The 25,702-nt window shown below is 59.6% G+C and overlaps 8 protein-coding genes across 8 annotated transcripts; 3 read left to right on the forward strand and 5 right to left on the reverse strand.

Annotated features, from left to right (window-relative positions):
* Positions 1-1,236: 1,236 nt before the first annotated feature.
* Positions 1,237-2,278, reverse strand: BXZ73DRAFT_73379 (ras protein; the record flags this gene model as incomplete). Its single annotated transcript, XM_048021890.1, has 7 exons — positions 1,237-1,362; positions 1,414-1,532; positions 1,592-1,785; positions 1,836-1,917; positions 2,051-2,125; positions 2,176-2,221; positions 2,270-2,278. 7 exons carry the CDS (start codon positions 2,276-2,278, stop codon positions 1,237-1,239), a joined length of 651 nt encoding a protein of 216 aa, XP_047883181.1.
* A 2,385-nt stretch (positions 2,279-4,663) lies between these two features.
* Positions 4,664-7,101, reverse strand: BXZ73DRAFT_96183 (uncharacterized protein; the record flags this gene model as incomplete). The annotated part of the gene is made up of 7 exons (XM_048027001.1): positions 4,664-5,970; positions 6,023-6,218; positions 6,293-6,408; positions 6,461-6,613; positions 6,669-6,689; positions 6,744-6,978; positions 7,045-7,101. 7 exons carry the CDS (start codon positions 7,099-7,101, stop codon positions 4,664-4,666), a joined length of 2,085 nt encoding a protein of 694 aa, XP_047883182.1.
* A 454-nt stretch (positions 7,102-7,555) lies between these two features.
* Positions 7,556-10,335, reverse strand: BXZ73DRAFT_96184 (DNA/RNA polymerase; the record flags this gene model as incomplete). The annotated part of the gene is made up of 11 exons (XM_048027002.1): positions 7,556-8,364; positions 8,421-8,609; positions 8,680-8,699; positions 8,758-8,812; positions 8,874-8,887; positions 8,942-9,015; positions 9,075-9,131; positions 9,179-9,211; positions 9,265-9,297; positions 9,350-9,759; positions 9,825-10,335. 11 exons carry the CDS (start codon positions 10,333-10,335, stop codon positions 7,556-7,558), a joined length of 2,205 nt encoding a protein of 734 aa, XP_047883183.1.
* Positions 10,336-10,643: 308 nt separating this feature from the next.
* BXZ73DRAFT_96185 (uncharacterized protein) lies at positions 10,644-13,252 on the reverse strand (the record flags this gene model as incomplete). The annotated part of the gene is made up of 15 exons (XM_048027003.1): positions 10,644-10,667; positions 10,728-10,815; positions 10,878-10,924; positions 10,977-11,056; positions 11,110-11,200; positions 11,254-11,315; positions 11,370-11,652; positions 11,708-11,874; positions 11,934-12,214; positions 12,277-12,335; positions 12,398-12,615; positions 12,675-12,704; positions 12,790-12,803; positions 12,867-13,007; positions 13,197-13,252. The coding sequence occupies 15 exons, from the start codon at positions 13,250-13,252 to the stop codon at positions 10,644-10,646; spliced, it is 1,641 nt and encodes a 546-aa protein (XP_047883184.1).
* Positions 13,253-13,877: 625 nt separating this feature from the next.
* Positions 13,878-15,322, forward strand: BXZ73DRAFT_96186 (trehalose utilization-domain-containing protein; the record flags this gene model as incomplete). Its single annotated transcript, XM_048027004.1, has 5 exons — positions 13,878-14,154; positions 14,216-14,335; positions 14,395-14,432; positions 15,025-15,173; positions 15,229-15,322. The coding sequence occupies 5 exons, from the start codon at positions 13,878-13,880 to the stop codon at positions 15,320-15,322; spliced, it is 678 nt and encodes a 225-aa protein (XP_047883185.1).
* Positions 15,323-15,556: 234 nt separating this feature from the next.
* BXZ73DRAFT_38618 (ketol-acid reductoisomerase) lies at positions 15,557-16,980 on the forward strand (the record flags this gene model as incomplete). The annotated part of the gene is made up of 5 exons (XM_048018231.1): positions 15,557-15,703; positions 15,760-16,416; positions 16,468-16,604; positions 16,656-16,882; positions 16,940-16,980. 5 exons carry the CDS (start codon positions 15,557-15,559, stop codon positions 16,978-16,980), a joined length of 1,209 nt encoding a protein of 402 aa, XP_047883186.1.
* A 3,163-nt stretch (positions 16,981-20,143) lies between these two features.
* BXZ73DRAFT_38004 (uncharacterized protein) lies at positions 20,144-20,905 on the forward strand (the record flags this gene model as incomplete). The annotated part of the gene is made up of 2 exons (XM_048018107.1): positions 20,144-20,278; positions 20,330-20,905. Coding segments are annotated over 2 exons (711 nt in total), but the record flags the coding sequence as incomplete, so codon positions are not given.
* Positions 20,906-22,763: 1,858 nt separating this feature from the next.
* On the reverse strand, positions 22,764-25,002 carry BXZ73DRAFT_38520 (uncharacterized protein; the record flags this gene model as incomplete). Its single annotated transcript, XM_048018211.1, has 4 exons — positions 22,764-22,973; positions 23,040-24,642; positions 24,695-24,750; positions 24,805-25,002. 4 exons carry the CDS (start codon positions 25,000-25,002, stop codon positions 22,764-22,766), a joined length of 2,067 nt encoding a protein of 688 aa, XP_047883188.1.
* Positions 25,003-25,702: the final 700 nt, after the last annotated feature.

Consider the following 25,702-nt stretch of genomic DNA (forward strand, 5'->3'; position numbering starts at 1 on the left):
TCTTCAAAGGGTGAGCGAGCTGACGAGTACTTGGGGAAGCAGGTCAGATTGAGACGATGAGCACCAGTCTCCGACGCGTGACAGGCGCAGCTGCGAGCAGCACTCCAACGCGACGCGTTGTTGTCCGCTGTTTGGCAGTGGCTCGACGCGCTCGTCACACTGGCCTAGTTCTACATAGTAGTCACACTGCCCAATATAAAACGCCCATAAATCTACTTTTAGTGGCTAACTTCAAGCCTGATCAAGGTCATTCGCACTGCGCAGCCCTCCCGCGAGCCACCAAGCGGTCCACGCGATCGACGCCAGCCTCCACCTCGACAACCTCCCAGGCCGCCGCCGCCGCCGATGTCACGAAGGCAGCCGAGAGCACGTCCATCCGCCTGTCGCCCCGTCGCCCGCGAACGCGTCGACTGCGACGGTCCCCCCTCGACTTGAAGCTCGTTGCAGTGCCCCGCCCGCAACGTTCGTCCCTGGCCGATCGGGGCCCTACTCGAACTGCCGGGAGCACTGTGGACACGGCTAAAGGACCGCACACAGAGTTTGCATATCCTCTGAACCTAACGATGTACCTGTGCTTGATCAAAATCAAAATCGCCAGTTCTTGTCCAGAGGTGTGCTCAAGGGCGGCCGACAAGGATCTGGACGGATGCACACGTGCAAGCCAACTCCGGAGCATAGGTCGATCGTATTCTGATGCCACAGGGACGCGGTAAGTACGCTGTAACGGTTTGCATGTATGAGGCTTCTATGGGCGACGCGGTTCAGCGTGCCGTATAGCGTAGTGGTGCTAGTAGGTGGCGTAGGGGGAGGCGGGCCCGTATGGCGCGTACTAGTACTTGGGGGCGGTGCAAGAGGCGATAGACAGGAGCGGGGCCGGGGCTGGAACTATAGAGGACTATAGCGGAGAGGAAGAATGGTCAAACGAGTAGCGACAGACAAGGTCTACGGAGCCAGTTAAACAAAAAGCGGGGACTCACAGACGGTGCGACACGGCACATGTAAGTGATAAGAGGCCTAGGCAGACCAGTCAACTAGACAATAGGCGGGTGAGAGACGGAGGCTCAGGAAGACAGATACATTCAACAAAAAGCAGCTCAAACAGACGACAATCCGGATAAGAATGAACATGGGGAGTGGGCGACAGGATGGATCGGTCGGCCGAGGTAACGCTGAGAGAGGTTCCTGGCCCAGAGGAAAGAGAGCACGGGAAAGAATAGCAGAGTGGCCGAGGCACAATCACGCAACAACGCAACCACCGCAGCAGCCACCAGCTCCATCATCTGGATGCTGGTTCCCTGCGCCGTATACTCCGGGCTGGCTGGGCATGTTGGGCTGCACACCGGGACGACCGGTCTGCTGGTCCTGGGGCGGGCGTCAGTGACGGAAACATGGTGAGGAATAGAGGTTACGAACCTTGTTGTACCGCCGAATCTCACGTACGAGAAGGCTGAAGGCCTCGTCGACGTTGATCCGCTGTTTGGCTGAAGTCTCGATGAACTTGCAGCCGAAATGCTTCGCGAGGTCACGGCCCTCTACGCGAGGCTCGGTTGAGCAAACAGATTGACGTGGAGCAATCAGACGCAAGCCGCACCGTTGGCCCCGACCTGCCGCTCGTATTCCAAGTCGCTCTTGTTGGCAACGACGATGACGGGGAACGAGTCCTGGTCCTTGACACGCAGAATTTGTTGGTGGAAAGTGCTGATTTCCTCAAACGAATTGCGGGAGGTGATGGAGTAGACCAGGAGGAACCCCTCGCCCGTGCGCATGTATTGTTCGCGCATGGCACTGGATGACTTTGGTAAGCGGGAATGCGAGACAAGAATCTAGGGACATACCCATATTCTTCCTGCCCTGCAGTATCCAACACGTCGAGGAGAGCAACTTCGTCATCAATGACGCATTGTTTCCGGTACGAATCTGGAGGCAGGGACATAAGCAGGTTGCTCCCAAGAGACGAGGGGAGGGGAGAGAGACGTAGGCGGGACGAGCGAGAGGGACGGTGTTGGATGGGATGGGCAAGGAAGGGAAAAGAAGGGCGACAGTTACTCACCTTCAATGGTGGGGTCGTACTCGTCGACGAAGTGGCTTTGGATGAACTGGATAGTAAGCGCCGACTTGCCGACACCTGGGGCAAGAAGTGAGGACGGAGAGAGTGGAGGCGGACGAGGGACGTACCACCACCGCCGACGACGACAAGCTTGTATTCACGGAGGAACTGTGACTAGGGGAGGGTGAGCGCGAGGACGGCGGGGGGAGAGGAAGGGCGTACCCGAGACATGGCTATGGGAGGAGAAACGGGCGAAGGGGGTATGGGAGGAGGGGATATAAGGGGACGCGGTGATCCGTCGAAGGAGGACGAGGAGACGGCGGAGGAGGGGCCCTCTCGTGGACCCCGCCGTGCGTCAAATAGGGCCAAACACCGTCCTGCCAAGCGCCCCCGATGGCCGCCAGCGCCCGACCGACTCTGCCCGTCCGGCCGGCTGGAGTCTCTTTCCTCCCAACCTCCCGCTTCCACTCCAATGCCCCGTCCACCCGCCGCTCGACGCCAGTGCGCGCGCGGCCAACGAGGCTCGTCTTATCACCGTCCGCGACGTCTGCTCACCACGCACGATGATGTCCCATCTTGATCAACTCCTGCCCGCTGCCACATGCTTCTCAATAGCTGCCTTCCAGGGCCACCGCCTGAAGTCGTACTCGGAATCCTCACACCCCAGCCAGCATCCCGTCGTGATCATGGCCTACTTGCCATACCTTGTCGGACGTGTGACCGGCACCTCCCAAGACTTCCTCCTTCCTCGTCGCCACTATCACCGTCCGGTGCCCCAACGTGACGTCCTCTGTACTGCTTGGCTCCGACTACGACTCCGACGCTGCCCACCCCATCTATCCTGAAAACTGTTCAAACCAAAACGCAAAGCTTTCGTCTGCCGCCCATCCAGTCACCCCCTTTCGCAGCCTGCCATTCCCATCATCATCTTCGCTTCTACACGCAGCTCTCGTCTCTACATGTGTACGACCTGTCCATCGCAGAAGCCCCGGGCCGACAGGCGTACAGCCCACCCAGGTACGCAGTCAATTAAGTAATTCCAGACGATCCCTCATACCCGCTTCCGGGCAATCGGCCCTCCCATGCAGGAATGCCTCTGTCATGCGCCGATGGGACCAACAAGCATCACAGATGCTTTCGGCATCCCGAGGAGTTCCTGATATTCTCCCGCCTTGACTTGTCCATGTCAGCCGCCAGGCATCGCAAGCAGTGCTGACTGCCTCGCCGAAAGCGACATCCTCGGGTCCAGTGTCGCGGTGTCTGTGCCTACAGACAGCTCCCTTTCCTCGACGCCGGCCTACGTTCCCGTGCTCTGCCCCATGTGCCCGTCTGCCGACCTCAGATAGCCTTTCACGTCCCGGCGGTGCCGTTTGGTACGCCATCTACCCATCACTCCATTCTGGAGGCCCTGACACCAGACCGAGCGATGTATAGCTACTGCTACGTACCCCTGAAATTCTATCTTTGATCCCTGCTCCTTACGTCCGCCAAACCTGAACTTACCTGCTGAGATCTGCTCTGCCGTCGCTGCGCTCGCCTCCCCGGACGGGGCGGCTCCGCCGGCGACGTCATGCCCTAAGTTTAAAGTGCCGCATCCAGACGATCGTCTGCGCACCCGCGCGCGAGCCGATCGAGACGCCTCGGACGCGCGAGCTTGAAACACCTGGCGCGCTCTTCTGCCCGCTTGCGTCGGCGGCGCACCCGCGCCCGCGTTTCTCGGAGTGGTGAAACAAGGCGTGCGGGTGTACGCGACACCCAATTATAAGTAACACACACTCTTGTATGAGTGCTTGCCCCAACCTGGGCGGGCAGTGCGCTTGTTGCGGAGGCGAGGACACAACTGCCCTGTTGAGGACACCCGCAGACTGTTGTTCCCAAGGCTGTGTTCAAGGCCCGCGCGGCTCAGTTGAGTGAATTCGCTACCTTGCGCCGAACAAACACAGAGCCCGAATCCGTTCGCAGCTAGCGGCGCAACCAATGGACGGTCTGCGAAGCTCTACAGGGACCGGACGACCGCTCCCACCGCACGTCTCCCCTTCGCCTGCGTGTCCTCCCCGACCTCCAATTCTGCGTTGCGCACGACCCGCACATCCGGGCTCTCAGCCCAGTACGTGTGTACTGCCCTCCGGCACCGTGGCACTATCACGCCCGCACGCGGTCGGAACACACCCGAGGGAGAGGGAGCTAGAGATACATGCAATAAAATAGAAACGAGCGTGCGGCGCGGGCTGCGGTCGGCTGCAGGTCCGATGCAGCACAGTCTTCGCGCCGCGGCCCCTCCACGTCCGTAACGCCACAGGCCAGCTATCACATTACAGAGGAAACGAACGAAAGCGAACAAAACCGAGCCCGGCTGGCCACGCCGGGTCTCGAGAACGAGGGGGAGCAAGTGTTCGTGGAAGGTGCGTGCAAAGAGACCAAGGGGGTGGGGGCGAAAGCGAAAAGCGAAAACGAAGGGGGTCGTGAGTCGTGACTGGTCAAGGTTCAGCGTTCAAAATCCGTGCGTGCGTATCGTAATGTCCAGGTTGGTGTGCAGGGGATCGGGATGGGCTGTAATGTGCGCTGGGAGCTGCGGCAGCGTCGTCGGATGGGAAGGCGGTCAAGTCTATTGGGGTCTCAGAGGTAGTTGTAACCCCCAGGCGTGCGGCTTCCTGCCGGGGTCGCGGGCAGGGGCAGCGCGCGCGCCGACGCAGGTGGGCGGGCCGTGGAGGGCGTGCGCGCGCCGAACGTCGCCGTGCGTGCGGAGACCGCGCTCAGGCTCGCGTCACGGCGGGGGGTCGCGGCGGTGAGCGAGTCGCCGTACATCGGGGTGCGCGCCGGCGTGCGCGGAAGGCCGTTCGTCGCGTTGAGGTCGAGCGAGCGCGAGCGGCGGCGCTCGGCCTTGAGCGTCGCGGTCGTAGGGGTCGCGGCGGCGCGGACGCGCTCGGCCCACTCGTTGCTTGCGACGGCCTCGGTCGGGGTGATCACCGGGAGGCGCGCCGAGCGGACCCCAGGGAAGGCCGAGGGCGTGAGCGTGCTGCTCATGGACGGGCGAGCGGAGAGCGGGAGCTGGGCCGGGCGGCGGTTCTTCGGCGGCTCAGGGAGGGCCTTCTTGGGAGGGACGGGGGGGACGTCCATCTCGGCCGCTTCAGGAGTACGCGAGAGGTACATCGAGACGAGGGACTCGCTCATTGAAGTGTGACGAGATCCGTTGTCAGAGGACGTATCGCTCGCGGGCACCGCAAACTGCACCATCTTCTTGGGAGGCTCCGGAGTGTTCAGGCTCACGGAGACAAACGGCACTTCCACAACAGGGGAACGCTCGGTGGGCAGCGTAGGCTGACGAAAGATCGGCGAGCGCGTGTCGCGGCGGGGCAGGGGAAGACCAGTCGAAGGAGCACCGGCCCGCAGGCGGGGAGTTGAAGGCAGGCTCCTCTTGTAGGCCGGCTCGGGCTCGGCGAGCATCGCGTTGAGTTCCGCGACCGGGGTGATCGGACGGGCGACCTCAACGAAGGGGTTGAGCTCGCTCTCCTTGCGCTTCAGTGACAGACCACGGCTGACACGGTTGATGCCACGGGCGACGTTGGCTGTGATGCTTGAGGCGGTACGCGGGGGCGGCGTCCACTCGGGCTTGCTCTCGCGCTTGGTGTAGGCCTTCTCCGGAGTGTCGGGCGAGAAACCAGCGGGCGACTTCGCGCCCGCGTAGAAGCTCTCCATATCGCTATCCTTGGACTTGCGGTCCACAGACCCGACCGAGCCAACAGTCAAATTTCCCTCGAGGAAGGGACGAAGGATGCGAAGGGTGTTGATGAGGATCAAAGAGTTGGCAAGACCGAGCATGGAAGCCATGGTGCCAGAGAAGACAAGTGCCTCGAACGGAACGTTGATGCTCGATGCCTGGGTGAGCATCACGATGATCTCGGGAAGTAGAAGGATGTTGTAGGCTGCGGTTGCGCTAGTGAGCAACTGCATTAAGCCACGCATAATGCAACGTACCAAATGGGTACCACAGCATGCTGCGAGCAACAGTCGCAATAAAGCGCTCGTACTCAACGGTGGTAACGCTTGACATGCTCCACCTGTGCGACCGGTTGACGTTGAGCTTGAAGCCATCCTTGAGGTTCAACGTCCCGCGAAGGACGAGGAAGACTAGTGAGGAGAAAACGACGGAGACGACGGAACCCAGGAGAAGCTGGGGGAGCATAGAATTACAGGACATCAGTATAACCCAACGTGAGATATAAGCGAGATTGAATATGAACCCACCGGAATGAGATGAAGCACGGTCCCCAGGAGAGGGTACTCGGTGGAAATTCCGCATCCAATCCCGCCAAGGCCGTAGACAGGGCCAAAAACAGGGCTAACCCACGTCGGCGTCGCCGCTGGTCTCAGATCTGAGCAACAGCGCACGGAAGGCAGGCAATCATCACTCACCCATAATAATGGCGAACAACCAGCCGAAGACGTTGACGGCGAGGCAGATCCACACGGGAAGCTTGTTGCGGAGGACAAGCGTGTTGAAGGAGTGGATTGCGATCGCACTGGTGAAGAATGCTCCTCCCATGTCTCCCATCTGGCCCAGAATCCCTGCAGCCTGCGTGTCAGAACAGTCATTCCTCCGCCTCCAGTCCGCCAGACACACCTTGAGCATTGCACGTAATACCTGAAAGACGCAATATGAAACTAGAGTGTGATGAGGTCTACGAATGAGACGCACCTGCGACGATAGACTTGTCCGATGACCACTGCGCGTCGATCATAAACGAGATGCTGCTCAACGCGTTGCTCAGCATGAGGGACGCGATGTATGCTCCGAGTTGTGTGTTGAAGAACGCCATCGCGGAGTCGCTTGAACGGCGGCCCTTGATGCGCTCGACGACGGGGGCCCATGAGTAGCGGAGGAGGACAGCGAAGATGGCGAGCAGGGAGATGGTCGCGAAAAGGACGACAGCCTGGAATGCCCGCCAGTCCGATGCTCAGCTGCATGTATGAGCACGTGACAAGGCTGGAGGACTCACGATGAGCGAAGACGCCTGGCCGCTGGTGAGCTTGAGCAGGTTCGAAGAAGCAGACATGATGAAGATGAACAGAGGATCTTGAAGAGTCACGGAGAAAAAGAATGTGCGCAGGACAGAAAGAAGGCAAACAGAAAGGGCTCAAGAGCAATGAACTGTCCCGGACAGACTGGCCAAAATTGCTGCGAGCTGCAAAAGAGGTCGTCCTGCGCCTGTGGTCGAAACAAGGTCTGACCGAAGCAGACAGGGAGCCGGTCCAAAGAACGAAGAAGAAGAAGGGAGAAAGGGGGCGGGAGGAGAAGCAAACGGGAGCAACGCCCCAAGCAGCCTTGTCTTCAATCCGCCGCTAGCCGTGGCAGTGTGGCATTTGATCCTGATTTTGATGCCCAACCCAGCGTCGCGCTGACGCCTCGCGATCCGTCCACACGGAAGGTGCGCGCGCGCGCGTCGGCGCAGATGCAAAAACATATTTGAACGTGATATTCCATCCACAACATACACGCCCCATCCAAAGTCACCGTTTGCTGAAGAACCTCGCGATGCCCCCGTCTCCCGCCGTCGCCTTCGTCTTCGCCCCCGCACCCTGGCCGCCCTTCCTCTTCTTCGCTGTCGGCACTGTCGGTCGCTCTGACGGCCGGATGACGCGCTTCGGAGCGCCGACGTCGCCCACCGCCGCGAGCTCCTGCGCGAAGTGGAAATCAGCGTGCTCGAGTCGGAGCGCAGCCAGCATCTCCTCCCTGATCGCGTCGTCAAGCATGCGCTCCTCCCCTCCTGCGCCACCGTCCACGGTGCCAGAACTGCCCCTCGCATCAACTGCCGCATCTGATCCCCCCCGTTCACCGTTGGGCACCCGTATAACCGCCCCGCACTTGTCGCAGACGAACGCCCATCGGTCCGAGCCGGGTGCGCGCGAATGGTCCTGCTTCACGCTAGCGTTCAGGGGGTTCGTCGCAGCGGCGGCGGCGGCGGCGCTCCGACTTGAGCTCGAGTCCTTGGCCCGACTTGCCGGGCGCTCTTCGTGGTCGGAGGACAATCGTGGGCGTTTTGCTGGCGAACGAACTGCATCACTCGCAGTGACGGCAAGCGACTGTTGGTCGTCCGATGCATTGCGAGCAGTGAGGAAGCCTTCAATGGTCCGTTGGCCTGCTTCCATGATACCGATCCCGGAGAACCCCAATGACACGTTTGTGATCTTGAACGGAGTTGATCCACGAGTACCGACGAGCTCGTCCCAAAGCTTGTTACCGAATGAAGCAATCGCATCGACTGTGACGCTCTTCGTAAAGGGAAACGGCGTCTGCTTAGACTTCGAAGTATCATACCCTGCAGGTTGGCGGGGCGTGAGCGCGACCCTCACAGTTTGTCGATGTATCACTCACCTTTGCGCACGTGGAGAACGATAGTCTTCGGCCACAGTGCTGGATTGTTGTCTCGCGCTTCATTTAGACGAAGCGCGAGCTCCGCAGCCAGTACACGAACCCAATGGTGTCCATCGGTTGCCTTTGTAACGGGCGTCGCCAGATTCTTGGATGCCATCATGCTCTTGTTCACCACAGACTTTTCCTTGACTTCTCGTCGACAAGTGCGTCACCGCCTTATCAGTATGGCTCGACTGCGCTACCTCAGCAGGGGCCGAACCTTCTGTTCTGTCAATTCCCCTGTGGAGTGGGAGCCAGATGAGAGTTGGTCATTGGGATGAAAAGCGTAGAGACAGACCGCAGGATCTCATAGACCCAGATTGACTCCTCCCCGAACTTGCGTTGCATCTCCTCTGATTATCCCATGAAGTTGATCATGGCGTTCCCCGGCATCTCGACAATGGTCGCACTCACCGAGGTCAATGGTCCTGAATCAAGAACGCAGTCAGCCCTATCATAAGGACGCAATCAACGATACGTACAGTAGATCGCCAACTGTGGACACATCGTACTCTTCTGCGAGGGCCTTGCCGAGTTTTCCACCCAAAAACCTGATCTAGTACGCAATGCAATCAACAACCAGCACCATGGCTACTATGAGAATATAATAAGCACTTTCTGGAATGGCATCGGTCTAAGGTAATTGGGTATGGCAGCATTGCGCAGTATAGTCTGACTCCCTGTCAGCCAAAAACATCACTGCAGCAGTAGCTACGAACCTGGCTCATGGGCTTCTTGTACGACGCCGTGAGCTGTTCTCCCAGAGGTCTCAGCCGGCCATCCTGTACAGCAGAAGAGGCAGTACAACCTTGGCGAGGAACTTGTTCCGTGCTAGGCCCTGCACTGTTCAGCCGGGCACACTTGCCTCGACGAGCGATACGCATACTCACCGCAGAAGTAGTATAGCCCAGCTTGTCTCGAATGTCTTCTCGTATTCGAAGCATGAATTCTGCAGCAATGGACAGTGCGACATCATGCCAAGTGACATGCTCGTCGTCCTCTTCCGCGCTGGAATGCTGGTCCTCGTCTTCCGCCCCAACTTCGTCCGCGGGTTCCTCCCCACCTTGTTCCTCTTTTGCGACCTCCCCGTCCGACTCAGTGGTCGGTGGGTCCTTCGGCGGGTCCACGGGCACGACGCTCCCCAAGCCGCCCCACGAGATCGGCGGGGGCGGCGGCAAAGGGCTGTCGAGTCCCTCCGGCGCATCCGGAGGCACCGTGGCGAGGTACGGATACCGCCTGAGCATCTCCTCGCGCACCGGCCGCGTGAAGTCGATGAACGCCTCGTCGATCGACGCCTTCTCTGCCGACCCCCGCCCGCACGCTCAGCCCCCTGCGCCCCACGCCCGAATCCCGAGCGCGACTCACCGACCTCCCCGCCGGGCAGCCCGTCCTTGAACATCTGGATGATCTTCATGCTCTCGCGCCGGTAGTGGTCGAGCGAGACCTTGTGCGTGCGCGTGTCCGGGTCGGGCCAGTACCCGGGCTCGGGCTCGCCCTCCTTGTACGTCGCGACGTGGACGACGCGGAGCGCGGGGCAGCGCTTGCGCGCGTCGCGGACGTTGTCCATGCGCGAGATCCCGAACGCGCGCGCGGGGTAGTTGACCGCGATGAGCGCCTCCCACTGCTGCACGACGAGCGGGAGGGCGGGGTCGAGGTCGAGGCGGACGCGCTCGCACGCGGCGTAGAAGGCATCCGAGTCGCAGAGCGCGACGACCCGGAGCGGGTCGCGCACGCCGAGGGTGGTCGAGTGCAGGTGGCGGTAGGTGATGCGGGGGAAGAGGTCGTCGAAGTCGTCGGTGACGGCCTTGGCCTTGCCTTTCCAAAAGGATTTGGAGGGCGGCTTGTATGGCTGGGTTTCATGATTTGGTGCAGACATGTCCTCAGGATGAAGTTGCCATAGAGTGTGATGTTGAAGAGACCCGTGGCCCGAGGATGAGAGTACAAGGTCAAGAGTAAGCTTTCCAGTGGCTTGCCGTCGACCGAGAGACGCCGGAACGCGTCAGTCACAAGTCACGAGACAGACGCGTTTCTGATCTCACACGCCACCACTACGGCACTATCACTGTGGAATTCAGGTCTACTGCATCTGACGGCCGAAAGCAAGACATTACTAATGATACATGGGTCTTTCGCTCCTCATACAACACTCGATTCGTCCAAATGTGATGACTATCTCATACGTTTTCACGCCTTGATGGACATTACATCCTGTTGCAAGAACCAACGTAATCAGTGCACTTTTTCATCATCCCATTAGAGGTGGCTTACCTTTCCTGCCTTGATCTCTGAAGCGCTAGGCATGAGGCCGAGACGCAAAAGTTCGGAAGCCTTCATGACCAGGGGATCCCTTTGCATGCTGCAAGAAGGTGGTACATGAATGTCAGCATCGGGCATGTCCCTAATACCAGACGATCCCACCTTGCCACTGCAATAATCTTGTCACCCTTGGTGTAGTATGCGACGAACTGCCATAGCGTCAGAACGCTATGCGCTCAAATACCAGTAAGGTTTCCTTACCTTCAGCTCTTCAGGGTTGCCGTCGATGATGATATCGTCGTGCCCAGCGCCCACACCGCAGTAACGCAACTGCTGGCCCTCTAGCAACACGCTCAACACGCGGGCACTGTCGCCGCGGATGCAATGTACTTACGCGCACTCCAGAAGACGGGGACCTTCACGAACGGTTGGCCCTTGCCTTCGGCAATTGTCTTGCCCACGGCGCGACCTTGGTTTCCAGCAACCTGGAAACGAAAGTAAGCGGATATCCACGCATATGATGTCGTGAATTCCTCACGTTCCAGTGCTCGATCCTCCTCATTTCGCCGGTGCCGGGTTGAGGGTACATGGCGATATCACCTTTGAGACAACACGATCAAGTTAAGGAATCATTGTTCGCATAGTCTGCCTCACCGATCGCGTAGACGTTCTCAACACCCTTGACCTTCATGAATTCGTCAACCTGAACGGCACCAATCCTGTCGAGGGCTTGCTCGAATCCGGGGCTGCTCCTGAGGAACTCGGTCGCAGGGCCAACACCAACACCCATAATGACCAAGTCTGCCTGGAGCGTAGTGCTCTGGCCAGTGCTCGAGGTGACAACGACAGAGCCAGCCTTAGAAGAGTCCGCGTCCGAGGGGACGATCTTCTCCACCTTGGATTGCATGTGGAACTTGACGCTGTTTGATTCGTGGAACTATACGGACGGTCGGTGAGCTGTGCAACTGTACTTCATGAACCTTCGCTGATACCTTCTTGATCCCTGCGCCAATCTTCTTCCCGAGCACCATTTCGAAGGGGAACTCCTCCATGCCGATGACGTCGATGGACGCGAGGCTGCGCTTGGACACGGCGACGACCAGCTCCATGCTGATGAACGACGAGCCGATCACGACAAGACGCTTGCCAGCCTGTGCAGCTGCAAAACGCGTATTCCCTCAGCACGAGAGGAGCGTGGATATCCCCGCTCATGCGTACCCGCGTCAATCTCCTTCGCATCCCCAACGTCGCGAAGCGTGAAGACGTTGGACAAGTCCTTCCCGGGGACAGGCAGACGACGAGGGATGCCGCCGGTCGCGAGGATGAGCGTCTCGTAGGGGACGCGCTCTTGTCCGACGAGGACGGCCTTCGAGGCCGCATCGACGCCAGATACTTCGACGCCCATTCGCATGTTCACGCCATACTTGCCCCGCAGTTCTGCCGCCGACTTCCACTCCAACTTCGAGGCGTCCGTGATGAGAGCCTTACTCAGCTTCGTTCTGCGACACAGCAGCTGGTGAGAACAGAGACGGGGCCCCAGGCGTTAGAACCGAGAGCGCACCGGTCGATGGGGCCGTGTTGCTCCTTGGTGAGGATGGTTATCGGGCCCTTGTAGCCAAACTGGTGGGAAGCGGGCAGACGCGTGAGTGCAGCTCACGCATTGTCAAATACCCAGAACGCACTTCTCTGAGGCTTTCGACAGCACCTAACGCACCGCTACCTCCGCCGACGACAACGACGCCGGGAGTCTGCCCCGAGACGTCCGCGCCGGTCGCGGCGAGGTTAGATGGGCGCGATTTGTTCGCGCGCAAGGTCGTGGAGGGGTCCGCGGTGACCTGAATCTTTCCGTTCACGATCTCGGCCTTGAACGAGTGGAGCGCCGTAGGGGCTGGGGCGTCCTCTGGGGCGTTGGTGGGGATACTTAGCAGCTGGTATGTTCGCATACAACCGGTTGCTCACCAATGTCGCCGGAGCATACATTGAAGCAGGCTGCGTGGGAGAAGCGGCGTGAACAACGAAATCCGGCCGGCCAACACCCACACAGTGGGAATGGCGACCAAGGCAGAACACCCACCACCGTGCCATGGACTATGCGCTGTTTGTCAGCACTGACGGGACGTACGCACTCGAGCTCTATGATTGGATGCGCACCATACTACGCGACCGTCCGCGGTGAGAACACCCTTGGCGAGCGGTGCGCCGTAGTGGGTGCAGAAAGCGCTGGTGGCATGGACCTTGTCGCCGATTCGAGAGAGCAGGACCTGACCTTCGCCCTCGAAGCCGACTTGCTTCCTGTACGGTGCGCAGAAATCTCGAAGTGAGCAACGATACGCACATTGAGCACCGACCGTTGCAAGCACGGTCTGTCCCAGCTCAGACGCCGCAGCCTGTACTGCTGCACAGTGGAGTCGGTGACAGGGATACCCAAGTGCCGTCTTCGTCTCGCCCAGACCTCCGAATGCGCTATCGACATGAACTCACATCTCTCCCTCTTTGAGGTCGGACTCGTCGAGGACGGCGATGGTCTTGGAGGACATGGTGCGGGCAGCGGTGAAGAGGGCAGTGGGGAAAGATCTGGCTGCTGAGCGACGATGAGAAAACAAGCAGATATAGCGAGAGCGGGCGGCAAGGTGTGAGAGCAAGCTGGGCATGCGCAGAGAGTCGGACAGAGCTGCGCGCGCAGGTGTGTCCGTCCGCGAGTCGATTCCACTGCGCACTCGAGCCTCTCGACGGGCACGGGCGACGATGACGTCGGCGAGGGGTTCACACCAATCCGATCGCTTCGATTATGCGCCAATAGCCTGTTCCGGCCCGCCGTCGCCGCTCCGCCATGTCGTCAGAATGGTTCTGTCACCAGTACTACTCGGCGCCAACATTGGTGTTGCCACACCTTGGGCCCGGCACTTGTTATCTTGTGCCGGCATAAAGTGATTCTTGCGGGGCACTCAGTCTTGCAGCAGGGCTGAGCAAAACAAGAGCTGGACTTAGTTCTGATCATAGATGTCTCAGATGACCCATTCCGTTGATATCACGCGTAGTGCCTCAGATTCTGGCGGCCGGTACATACTTAGATGCGTTGTAAAGGCCCCTTGGTCATCTAAGTATTCAGCCACGAATGCTAGCCCCCATGCACACTCACCTACGTCCCCACATCCTGGGGCCATGGCACTCAATCCTTTCATGCTGTCTCTTCTCCCATCGCTGCTGCTGGCGATGGCCTCCCTGAGCAATGCTCACCAGATCAACGACGCCCGCATCCTCATTTACTCTGCCACGCGCGACTTCAGGCACGACTCCATCCCAACCGCTGTGGACGCGCTGGTGAAGCTCGGACCGACCTCGCGAATGGTCTTCGACCATACGGAGGATCAGGCTCTGTTCACCGACGACAACTTGGCTCAGTATGACGCCTTGCTATTCCTGAGCAACACGGGCGAAGGTGAGTACAAACTCTTCGGCGATTCACGAAGGAGACGCGAACCTTTTTTGTCGGAGGACAGTGCTAGACACAAGCGGGAAGGCGGCGCTTCAAACCTACCTGGACAAAGGCGGGAACTTCATTGGCGTGCACTCTGCGTCGGATGCGTTGCGCAATACGACCTTTTTCCTGCATGAAGTAGGTGAGCGCTCCTCCTTGTGGACATCTGCCTCCCACCCACACCACCCCTCACCCGCTCAGGAGCACAATTCGACTATCACCCCGAACTGCAGGATGCGGTGAGCGTAGACTGGTTATCGCGCATGTCGCCGACGAATGGTTTAACGGATGTGGGTGACAGGTAGTCGATGTTGTGGGTCCCGCTCACCCAAGCACGAGCGGGCTACCCTCAGCATGGTCTGTTCGCGATGAAATGTGAGCTTACCGAACACGCTGCAGGATGAAAGCTTACGTGACTACAGGTATAATTTCCAGTCGGACCCTCGGGACTTGGGAGCCGTGGTTGTTCTTTCAGCCAACGAGTCGAGTTATACAGGTAAGAGCATCTCTCTGGACGACGGAGCAGAAGAGAGACGATGACGGTTTGAAACAGACCCCGGTCCGCGCAAATTCAGCCAGGGTTCGCCCCATCCGACAGGCTAGTAGCGAGCACGCGATTACGGCTTCCATTGAACGTCGAAACATTGACGCCCATATCCGCCCACCAGCATGGTTCCAAGAACACGGAGCCGGAGTTTCGACTGGCAGGACTGCTGGCCGCAGTTTCTACACAAGTCTCGGACATCTCAACGAGACATGGCAGGTCCGAATCGTTTCCGTCTGTGCGCTTCGTCAGATCGCCGACATTTGGCCGTCTTCATCCGTTTGCAGGATTCCACCTTCCTCAGCCACGTCATGGGAGGCATCTCGTGGACATTAGAGGCGAACACCACTCGCGCGTTCAGTACGAGCGGTTTGGTGGGTAATGGCACCACCTCCACGAGAAGCGCAAACTCCACGTCGAGCACGGCGCCTGCTAGGTATGCACTGCTGCAGTGCGAGGCATGCATAAAATACTCACAACCACTTGAAAAGCGCAACCTCCACTGGTGGCGCAACATCGTGGTCAAGCGGTCTTGCAGCAGTGGTGACCTCTGTCGTTGCAATCCTGTCTGCTACTCTACTCTAGTAGGACTTGTTCAGTGGCTATTCGATGTAATTAGCATAGACACAGTGAGATCCACAAGGCCTGAGTTCCAGATTGTTCCTCTGGCAGACGATACGTGATTGGAGGCGAAGACGGGCAGGTCGCGAGTGAAGAACGTTTACGTTTACTAGCCGCCCGAGGGAGTCAGTGCGCGCGCGGGCGTCTAAATTTGAGTATATTCTGGGGAGGAAAGCAGTCGGCGTGTCCCCAACCGCCATGTCGTCCTTCGCCCTCCGTGCTGCTGCCCGCGCTGCCTCTCGTCGTGCGCCTCGCGCCGCGGCCACCGCCGTCAAGGCCGCCTCCTACTCCATCCTCGCCCGCAATGGCGCGGCCAGCGCGGCCCCCCGCGCTGCCACCGTCATGGTACGTCTCTTCTCCGCCTATTCTCCCGCACTCGTGTCATCCCCTTCCGCCGCCAGGGTGCGCGTGGCATGAAGACCCTCGACTTCGCGGGCACCAAGGAGGTCGTCTACGAGCGCAGCGACTGGCCCCTCGCCAAGCTCCAGGACTACTTCAAGGACGACACCCTCGCGCTCATCGGCTACGGCTCGCAGGGCCACGGCCAGGGCCTCAACGCGCGCGACAACGGCCTCAACGTCATCGTCGGCGTCCGTGAGGGCGGCGAGAGCTGGAAGCAGGCGATGGAGGACGGCTGGGTGCCCGGCAAGACCCTCTTCCCCATCGAGGAGGCCATTAACCGCGGTACCATCATCATGAACCTCCTCTCCGACGCCGCGCAGTCGCAGACCTGGCCCCAGGTCTCGCCCCTCATCACCAAGGGCAAGACCCTCTACTTCTCGCACGGCTTCTCCGTCGTCTACAAGGAGGACACCAAGGTCGTCGCCCCGGCCGACGTCGATGTCATCCTCGTCGCGCCCAAGGGCTCGGGCCGCACGGTCCGCACCCTCTTCAAGGAGGGCCGTGGCATCAACTCCTCCGTCGCCGTCTGGCAGGATGTCACCGGCAAGGCCAAGGAGAAGGCCGTTGCCCTCGGTGTCGCCATCGGTTCCGGCTACATGTACGAGACCACCTTTGAGAAGGAGGTCTACTCCGACCTTTACGGCGAGCGTGGTGTCGTGCGTTGCTTTTCACATCTTGTCACGTGGGCGTGCTAACCCGCTCCGCAGTTGATGGGTGCCATCCAGGGCCTGTTCCTTGCGCAGTACAAGGTTCTCCGCAAGAACGGTCACACTCCGTCAGAGGCGTTCAATGAGACTGTCGAGGAGGCTACTCAGTCACTCTACCCTCTCATTGGCAAGTACGGGTGCGTTTATCTACTGTTTCTTTGGTTCGATCAAATCTCATTGCGTTTTAGTATGGACTACATGTACAATGCGTGTTCCACGACCGCTCGCCGTGGTGCCCTCGACTGGGCCAAGGTCTTCGAGGAGACCAACCTGCCCGTCTTCGAGAAGCTCTACCAGAGCGTAAGGGATGGCTCGGAGACGCGCCGTTCCCTTGAATTCAACGGCCGCTCCACGTACCGTGAAGACCTCGCGAAGGAGCTGAAGGAGATTGACGACCAGGAGATCTGGCGTGCCGGTACGTGATGTTGGCATTTGGCTCGATCTTAGTCGTTGATTTGTTTTTCGTTCTCAGGCAAGGTCGTCCGCTCCCTTCGTCCGGACAACCTGTCTTAGGGAGGTTGGCTAGCATACCCAAAAGCACTTGCGCGGTGCACACGTCGGAATCTTGGTGTTATGAGTACGCTTGATATAATCGTTTGCGCAGTCCAAATCCCTCGCGTGCAGCATCTAGCGAGTAATGTCAACTATACGCCGTTTTTTTTCCTCTGCACTTGATGGGCAGTGGAAGACCCCTATGAGCGTCGATCGACACATTGATTGCTCATATGAATCATCGCGCGAATCCTCGATAATTTGTTGGGCATGGAATTCATAGAAGATCCTCGCTTCGAAGAATGCGGTTCTAGTGTTGCTCGGGCATGCGGCCCAGTGACTCATGCTTTTTCAATAGCATCATGGTCAGTACATAAGCGTGTCGCTCTGCCCATCAACTGTTAATGATCTTACAGACGTCCACCGCATCCCAATACCTTCAACACATGGCCGATGTCGATGCCGTCTACCGAAATGACCATCAAAGGCCTTCCGAAACAGAGCCCACACAACCTGGTCGCGAAGATGCCCCGATGCAACCAGACGCTAGTGTCGTGGTCGCGACAGCGACCCCACTACCCAAGCTGCAGTTGGCCCTCTTGCTATACCTCCAACTCGCCGAACCGGTGACTTCGACCGTCATCTACCCCTTCGTCAACCAACTGGTGCACGAGATCGGCATCACCGACGGCGACGAGCGCAAGACGGGCTACTTCGCCGGGCTCATCGTACGTGCGCTTGACCCCGGTGTCTCTCCCCGGCCACGCCATAACGCAGGTGCCTCCCCTAAACCGCAGGAATCCGCGTTCTACGCCACCGAAGCCGTCTGCGTCCTCCAGTGGGGCCGGGCGTCGGACCGCCTGGGCCGGAAGCCGATCCTCTTGGGGGGCCTCCTCGGGCTCACGCTCTCGATGCTCGGCTTCGGGCTGGCGCGCGAGTACTGGGCTCTGGTGCTCGCGCGCTGCGCCGAGGGCGCGCTCAACGGGAACATCGGCGTCGCAAAGAGCATGATGGCGGAGATCACGGACGCGACGAACCGCGCGCGCGGGTTCGCGTTCATGCCGATGGTGTGGTCGCTCGGGAGCACGCTAGGGTGCGTTGGGTGTTGAGCGCTCCTTGGGGCTTGGTGTCGAGTCCCCGAACTGACTTGAGCTTGTGTGTCTCTGGGGCAGCCCGATCATCGGCGGGGTGTTCGCGCGGCCGGCGGATCGCTGGCCTGTCTTTCGCCGGTCGGCGTTCTGGAGACGTACCCGTATTTTTTGCCGTGCGTTGTGGCTGCGAGTCTGTCGATCAGTGCGTTCGTGTTTGCGGCGGTCGGGCTGAAGGAGGCGCGCGCCTCTCCCGTGCTTGCTGTAAGAATACAAGTCCTCACCACGGTTATCTAGACGCTACTTACCTCGAGCGAAGCGAAGTGTCCTCAAAAAAACAGGCTTGCCGCCTGGCCTCAGCCCGGGTGATCTACCCTCGCAAGAGCCCAGTCGCTCAGAAACTGGCGCAGCGGCGTCGCCCCGTCTACGTCCGCGTACGGAGAAGGCAGCAGAAGCTACCGTCATCGAAGCCGAGGACCCCAGTCCGCGGGCCAGCCTTCGGTCGATCCTGATCGATTCAGGCCTGATCCCCCAGGTCCTCTGGCCGATCTTCAACTACGTCTTCCTCGCCTTCGCCGACCAGTCCACCGTCGTCCTCATGCCTCTCATGTACACGACCAGCATCCCGCTCGGCGGGCTCGCGTTCAGCTCCTTCACCGTCGGCCTGCTCCAGGGCGTCGCGGGCCTCCTCGGGGGGATCGTGCAGGTGTTCGCCTTCCCGTGGCTGCTGCGCAAGTTCGGGCCGAAAGCGGTCTACACCGCGTCCTACGCGTCTTTCTTCGTCGTCTTCGCGCTCTTTCCCCCAAGAGGGGGGCGAGATCTGAATCGGCGGCTGACACCTTCGGGGCCCCCTTCCCCCCAATCGGTGTCCGGGGGTCGTGTTCGCGTTTTGGTACAGAAAGAGCCTGAAATTTGACACCCAGCCTACGATTTTGCCTGTAAACATGTAGATAGCTTCATTAAAGATATATCTTCCCGTTTCCCGAGTTTTAGGATGATCTCTGTGTTGCACGAGACACTAGTTGAATACGAAAGTGGTGCACGAGATGGCCGACAGCACGTGACCCTTCGCGTCGCGCGAAAGCCAAACACCGCTTAGCCGTAACGGAGCGCTCAGCTGAAACGCTCATGCCCCGACCAGCTGCTGCTCGAACCACGATTTCCTCTCCAACCACCACTACCCCTTGACAGTCAGTCCCTCTGTTGTCAGGAAACTATCCCCAGACACCCAGCTACGCAGTCTACCTGCATTCTTTTAGCTCTGCACACACCACCGCCTACTAGGACGAGTTATTGGACACTTCGATGAACTCTTTCACCCACTACATTGACGATCCGGGGGGCGGTCATGGTGAGTAAGGTGTGTATTCCTTCATTTATTTGCTAACAACTCATCCCAGAGCCCCATAACCCCCTAGAACCGGGATATCAGCAATTTCCATACGCATGGGATGACAACTTGTTCGCAGTGGATGCTGGCCTCTCGGCTGACCTGACCACCGGCTCCCAGCCACTCGGACAACTCCCCATTCCTCAACCGGAGCTCTCACATTCACAATCAGGTATGTGTAGCTGTCAATTGCATAGCTTAAATACTGACGCGTGGTCAGGATCGAGTCTGGGATCCTCTTCCCAGACTTCAATTGATCACTATGAGTACGTTCTGGTGGCAGATGTCTGGCACGTCGTATGTCCGAGATGCGGTCAGCGCGTAAACACAGGCAACAGGAGGACAAGAAATGCGTCATGTCTGGAGCCACATCTAGGCGGCAAACGCTGTCGTGCCGCGCAAGAAGCACGTCTCTCTGCTGCATGCTCGCAAGTGGAGGAGCTGTCTCACGCCCGCGACTCCGTGACGCGGAACTCCCTCTCCTGGTCGGTGATGCGTGGGCTAGTATCGGCGATGCTGGTGGGTCCGACACACTGCGCGCCCTTCCAGCGTTCAAGACCAACGACAGCTTCCCTTACCGCGATGAGCAGGGTATGTAACATAACTTTAGACTTGGATATGCGTTTTCTGACATGGAATTGCCCCAGGGAAACTCGCCTTAGCATTCCGGTCTGAAGAGGCATCGCTCAAGCTCACTGATGGCCGCGAAGAGGTCGGCGGCGAGAAGTTCCGCTGTTACCAGTGCCTAGCCACGGTAGAGAAGCAGAACACTCGCAACCACGTCGGACATCACATCCTTCGTGCTATGAGAGGTGTTGTGGAGGAGTTGGCAGGGTCTCCAGTACGTTCTTTACCCCTGCTCTCCACTAGTGAATGTACTCAGCGAAGACAGGTCGTTCTACAGCCCTCTCCATGCGGATTTTGTGGTCGTTCGGGTATCAAGACATGCACAGAAGTGTGGTTGACAAAGGGCTTGAAGCCGCAAGCACGTAGTGAGTGCGTACATGCTGTCAACTACTTCTACAAGCCCAGCCTGCACTCGACTCTGTCCACCCCGTGTACGAACACTCCAATTCTCTGCCCGGTTCCTGGTTGCTCCGCACGACATGGTGACCGCTTTCCAGCCATCTGGCGATACAATTTGGGATTACATGTCCGTGAGTGTCATCCAGAGTACTCTCCCGATGGTGTATCTCCCGGTATCATCCTCGAAGCCCTCACTTTACGTGTGCTGCTATCCATGCAAGAGGAACAGCGCATGGGCATCCCGGAATCCTCAATACCTCTCACTACGCCGCACACGGAAGTCACCACCGACGTCCAAGCTCTCGCACTAATCCCGCAAGTTCAGGACTCCAGCATCCCTGTGGCTTCGACATCAAGTACACGGCGCCGGAAGCGCAAACCTGAGGACACTCTCGACAAAGCCCTCAGCAAGCAGCCACGCCGCGGTGGCGGCAGTTACTAGTATCCCGCGTAATGTAGCTCTAAGTTGTATCGATAGCGGAATCAATGTTACATTTCTATTCGTACTTGATCTACATCTGCGTGTCTATCGGTCGTCAGCCTCTCGCGCTCGGATTCTCGCCACGTACACATTGCGCGCGAGAATGCGCGAGATCTGGATCTCGTCATAGGTCACGCGCTGACTCGCCTATCTCGCTTAGAGGGGGGTGGGGGGTGGGGGGCCTGGTTCCCGGGGTCCCAAAATTTCGAGAGGTTTCCGCCACGGATTTGGTTTTCGCCCCCCTCTTGCTTTCCCCTCCTCGCCTTCGTCACGAAGAAGCACGGCGCGGTCGGCGCGGCCTCGTGGGCCCTCGTCGCCGTCCAGCTCGCGGCGTACATGTGCACGCTCGGAACGTGGGGTGCGTGCTGCCCGTGTCCTTCGACGCGACTGTCGACCGAGGGACGCTGACGCGTGGCAGGCTGCGTCTTCATCTACATCAGCGACGGCGCGCCGAACGGGCGCGCGCTCGGGCTCACGAACGGGCTCGCGCAGACGACGGCATCGACGGCGCGCGCGCTCGCGCCCGCAGCGGCGTCCTCGCTGTTCTCCGCGACGCTCGAGGGGCGCCTCGCCGCCGGGACGCTCGTGTACTGGGTGATGTGCGCGGTCATCGTCGGTGGGCTCGTCACGAGTCGGTGCTTACCGAAGGGCCGTCGTACATAGTAGCAGACGACTCGGAGCGATTGATGAGCGGTGAGGTTTTAATGTCTCGTGCGAAGTGAGTTGTATGTATTGTGCGCTCAGCGTCGCGGGTGCCAAGTCGACTCCGTTGGAACTTGGGGTGTCTGGCTCAAGTCTGGCTGCGCCCGGGGGCGGGCCCGCTGGGGCGAGAGGGCTGCCATTGGCAGCGCGGCTGTGGTATGATGATATCTAGAGCTAAGTAGATACATGAGCGAATCTGATTCTTCGTCCCCGACACTGCATCCTCGTAGACCTGCCGGTTCTTGGGACCCGCGAGCGCGATAGGTACCTCCCCTTGTCCCGGGCCCATTCAGCCCGTTCCGACGTCCTCGCTAGTAATCGACCTTGCTGGGTAGAACAAAAAGTCCTTTCATCACTCGCACCGCATCACTGCAAGAAGGCTGGTGTCGAAAGCATCGCCGGTTGCGGCTTCATGGCAACGTTCAATCGCTCACGGCACCGAGTCGACAGCTCCCAATTGACCGAGCCAAGCGTGTTCCGCTCCAACCGACGAGCTCCAACCGACGACCGCAGCACACAGCCATCTCCTGGCGACGGTCGCGACTTTGCGAATCGTGGGCGCAAGCGGGATCTGCCGCAGGTATGGATACGGAGGGACGGATTATGTACTAATAGGACTACAGCACCCTACAACACGGAGCGAGTGTTCGGGGAGGTAACGTAACACGCGATACAGAATAAGATAGTAGGCAGAGGAGGAAGGTCTAGAGCGGTGCTACTATATATGATAAAGCTTTACGTGTGCGATGCGAACGAGAATGTGGTGGTGCTGGAAGACAGCTTAGGTGATATCTAAGGAGCAATGTGCAGATGCAAGCAAGTCCCCAACCCGGTAACTACAGACGCAAGAAGCTTAAAGCTCAACGACGGATGGAGGGGGCGGAAACGACGATGTACGTACAGAGCGCGGCTCTGGGCCAGCCGCCGAGTGGCGGACCCAGAGTGGGACAACAAATAGTAGACAGCCAATACAGTATTGAGTGACCAAACGAACTAAAGCGGGGGGCGAAGATAAGCAATAGACAGGACAAGCAAAAAGGCATAGCGATACAGTCGACGTCAAGACGTTCCCCGCCCCCACGCACGTGGGTGCGGGCTCCAGGGCCCACAGGCTTTTCTACTTCCCTTCCCGGCGCGCAGAAAGTCGCCGCCGCACGCGCGCGAGCACGCCCACGCCGAGGTGCGCCGCGCTCTCGCTCTCTCCCGCGTCGGCAGGCCCGCGATCGCGCTCCTGCTCGCGCACCTCCTGCACCGCGAGCGCCGGCCCCGAATTGGACCGGCGGCGGCGGAACGGCACGGTGAAGAACCGCCGGCGGACGCCCTTCGACTCCGAGTCGTCCTCCCCTTTCGCGCCATACACGGCGTCGGCGTCGGCGGGACGAATGCGGTCGACGTCGGTGCCGTAGCCGGCGCGCTCGAGGCGCGCCTCGGGGGACTCGAGTGCGCTGTCGTCGCCGAACCCGTACCCGAACCCGTACTCGCTGTAGCAATACGTGCTCAGGCTGCTCTGCGGGCGCGACTCGGGCGCGGGCGTGTCCTCGGGCACGGTGAAGAGCGAGGGCGTCGACAGCCGCGGGCTCGAGAACTTGGGCTGGAAGAGCGAGACGGAGCCGGTGCTGCGCTGCTTTGATGGGCGGCGGCGGAGAGCCGGCGCGGGGGCTACGGAGCCCCACGAGGAGGAGGGGCCAGCAGTGAGTGAGCCGGGGGGAGAGGGCGTCGTTGAGGAGGAGGCGGGAAACTCGGTCACGTTCCGAAGGCGGTCAATGATGAGTGATGGAGGGAGTATGGAAGGGGAGTGCGGCTGTGGCGGACGTGGCTCCTCGTGCGAAGCCTCAGTGGAGTTGGGGAATAGCCGGAACTCCGGCATCGACAACGAAGCGCGACGGGCGAGGTCGTCAGTTCGCGATCCGTACGAGTCGATTGAGGTGCGGAAGTGAAGCATCGCGGGTGAGGACGGAGCGCAGGGGAGGGTGATATCGAACTTGGACACGCCAAAGTCCTCAAGGAGGTCGGCGACGTAGTCCGGCAGGGACACATCACCGACCTCACTCAAGATCGTGTCGCGTGGGCGTAGGGACGCGCGGGGCTCGATACGGACAATGCCACCATGGGGGCCAGCGGAGAGCGGAGATGGGAATGGGGACACCTCGGAAACAGCCAAGTTGTGTACTGCGACTTTGAGTGTCGTCGCGGTCGCGGTTTGCTCCCTAGGATCCTGGGATACACAGGTAACATCCGTTGATGCGGAGTCTCTGCGCGATTGCACGGGTTCTGGAGATGGAGATGGGGGTGGTTGGCCTCCAAGAGATGTCGAACGCTTGCGAGACTTTATGGGTGACCGAAGAACTTCTTCGAGTGCGAAAGTGCGAAGCCTCATGGGTTGGACCTGGGAGATGGTCTTGCGCCGAGTGAGAGTATACGTTGATATGCGAGCGGTCGGGAAGACGACGTGGGTAGGCGACTGTCTCAAGAACAGACGTAAGTTTGCTTCCGCCCTGGTCATCGTTGCTGGAGACTCCACCAACGGCGGCGGAACCTCGTTGATGGGACTGCAAAGTGCCGTGAGAAGCTTGTGTGTGGTTGCTGTTTGGTCCATCCTAGAGGCAGTTCTTCGCTCCTCCAGCCAGAATTCGCGTTGCAAGGACCTGACTTGCTCTGGAGCCAGCCCCCGAGCCTCCTTCTCAACCAAGGCTGCGCGCAGTTTTGCGGCGGTTGTTTGGGCGTCCCGGGCCTGTTCACTGAGTAGAGCGGTAGCTCTCGAGAGAGCACGAACTTGGAGTTCTGCCGGGGAGAGTTCTGTAGAAGAGACTTCGGCGGCAGTCCGCAGAGCACTCTCTGCGATTGAATAGCGAGAGTGTCGACGAGCAGCGAGAGCAGCAGATGAAGGGGACGCGACAGTTGTCGAAGCGGGAGACTGTATGCGAGAGGTTGGGGGATGTTTGGGGGACATCATGCTGGGGTTCGGCTGGCCGAAGGTATGGCTAGTATCGGGAGTCCTGGGGATGGAGTGAGGATTTATGAGGAAGGTGAGACGGATGAGGGACTAACCTGACGGAAAGAAGGGAATGGCGGTTGGCGGAGAGGAAGCCAGGGTTGAGATGGCCCTAGGAGGAGCTTTATGGATGCGGCCTTGGGGACAGAGGGGATGATTGACGTACCCTGGGGTTGTCCGACCATAAAGAGCCGCTGTCAGTGAGGATGCGCAAGCCTGAGGATTTTGCGCGTCGGAGAGGGAGTCCTGTGGACGGGTTTGTGGTCGAGTAGCGCTTGACGGGGGCGGGAGCGAGACCAGAGTGGGGGGTGCCATGGACCTCCCAGTCTCCGGGGACATGGTCGATGATCCGTTGGCCGAGCATGGCTGGTGAGGGGGCAGAGGGAGAGAGGAGTGCAAAAAAGAGTGAAGGTTGTTGGAGACAAGCGAGGAGTGCAGGAAAGGAAGGTCAGGAAGGAGAGTCAGAAGCAGGACGTCGAGGCCATGGTGGAGGCGAAGGGGAAGGCGCGCCAGGCGAGGCGGATGGGGAGGGCAACCAGGGCGAAACCAAACGGGAGAGAGAGCACGAGCAGTGCCCAGAGCGAGAGTCGCCCAGACGCGTCGCCAGCCTCTTCCCGTGAGCGCTCCCGATCCCCGCCCTACGCGCGCCCCCGCCGATCCCTCCACATTCGCTAGCCTTCGAGCCTCGCCGCTCGCCGACCGCTCTCACCGCTCTCTTGCACTCCCGTCGTCGGCGCGCGATGCTTCCACCTCCCTATGGCACAGTTCGCAGAATGATTTGCGCACCTTTCACGCTGATCCACACGCGCGCCCAGCCAGCGGGAAATCAGACCGCGACCTGGTGGCGCTCGTCCCCCAACGGTCCATCTGCAAAACCCTCTGTGTGCTACGAGGGGTCTAGTTCACCCTCTCAACGACCCACGTGAGCATCGCGAAATCGTTTGGGAGAAGGCCCTTCGAGACCGGAAGTAGTGCGCTGAATTATATGTCGTGACCAAGAAAGAGTCTCAGAATGATGTCAGAGGCTGTCCGGCGAGCTCGGCCCGGCCCGGACAGCTTCAATG

This window comes from Epithele typhae (assembly GCF_022376455.1).
Source record: "Epithele typhae strain CBS 203.58 chromosome Unknown BXZ73scaffold_2, whole genome shotgun sequence".
NCBI classification, from domain to species: domain Eukaryota; kingdom Fungi; phylum Basidiomycota; class Agaricomycetes; order Polyporales; family Epitheliaceae; genus Epithele; species Epithele typhae.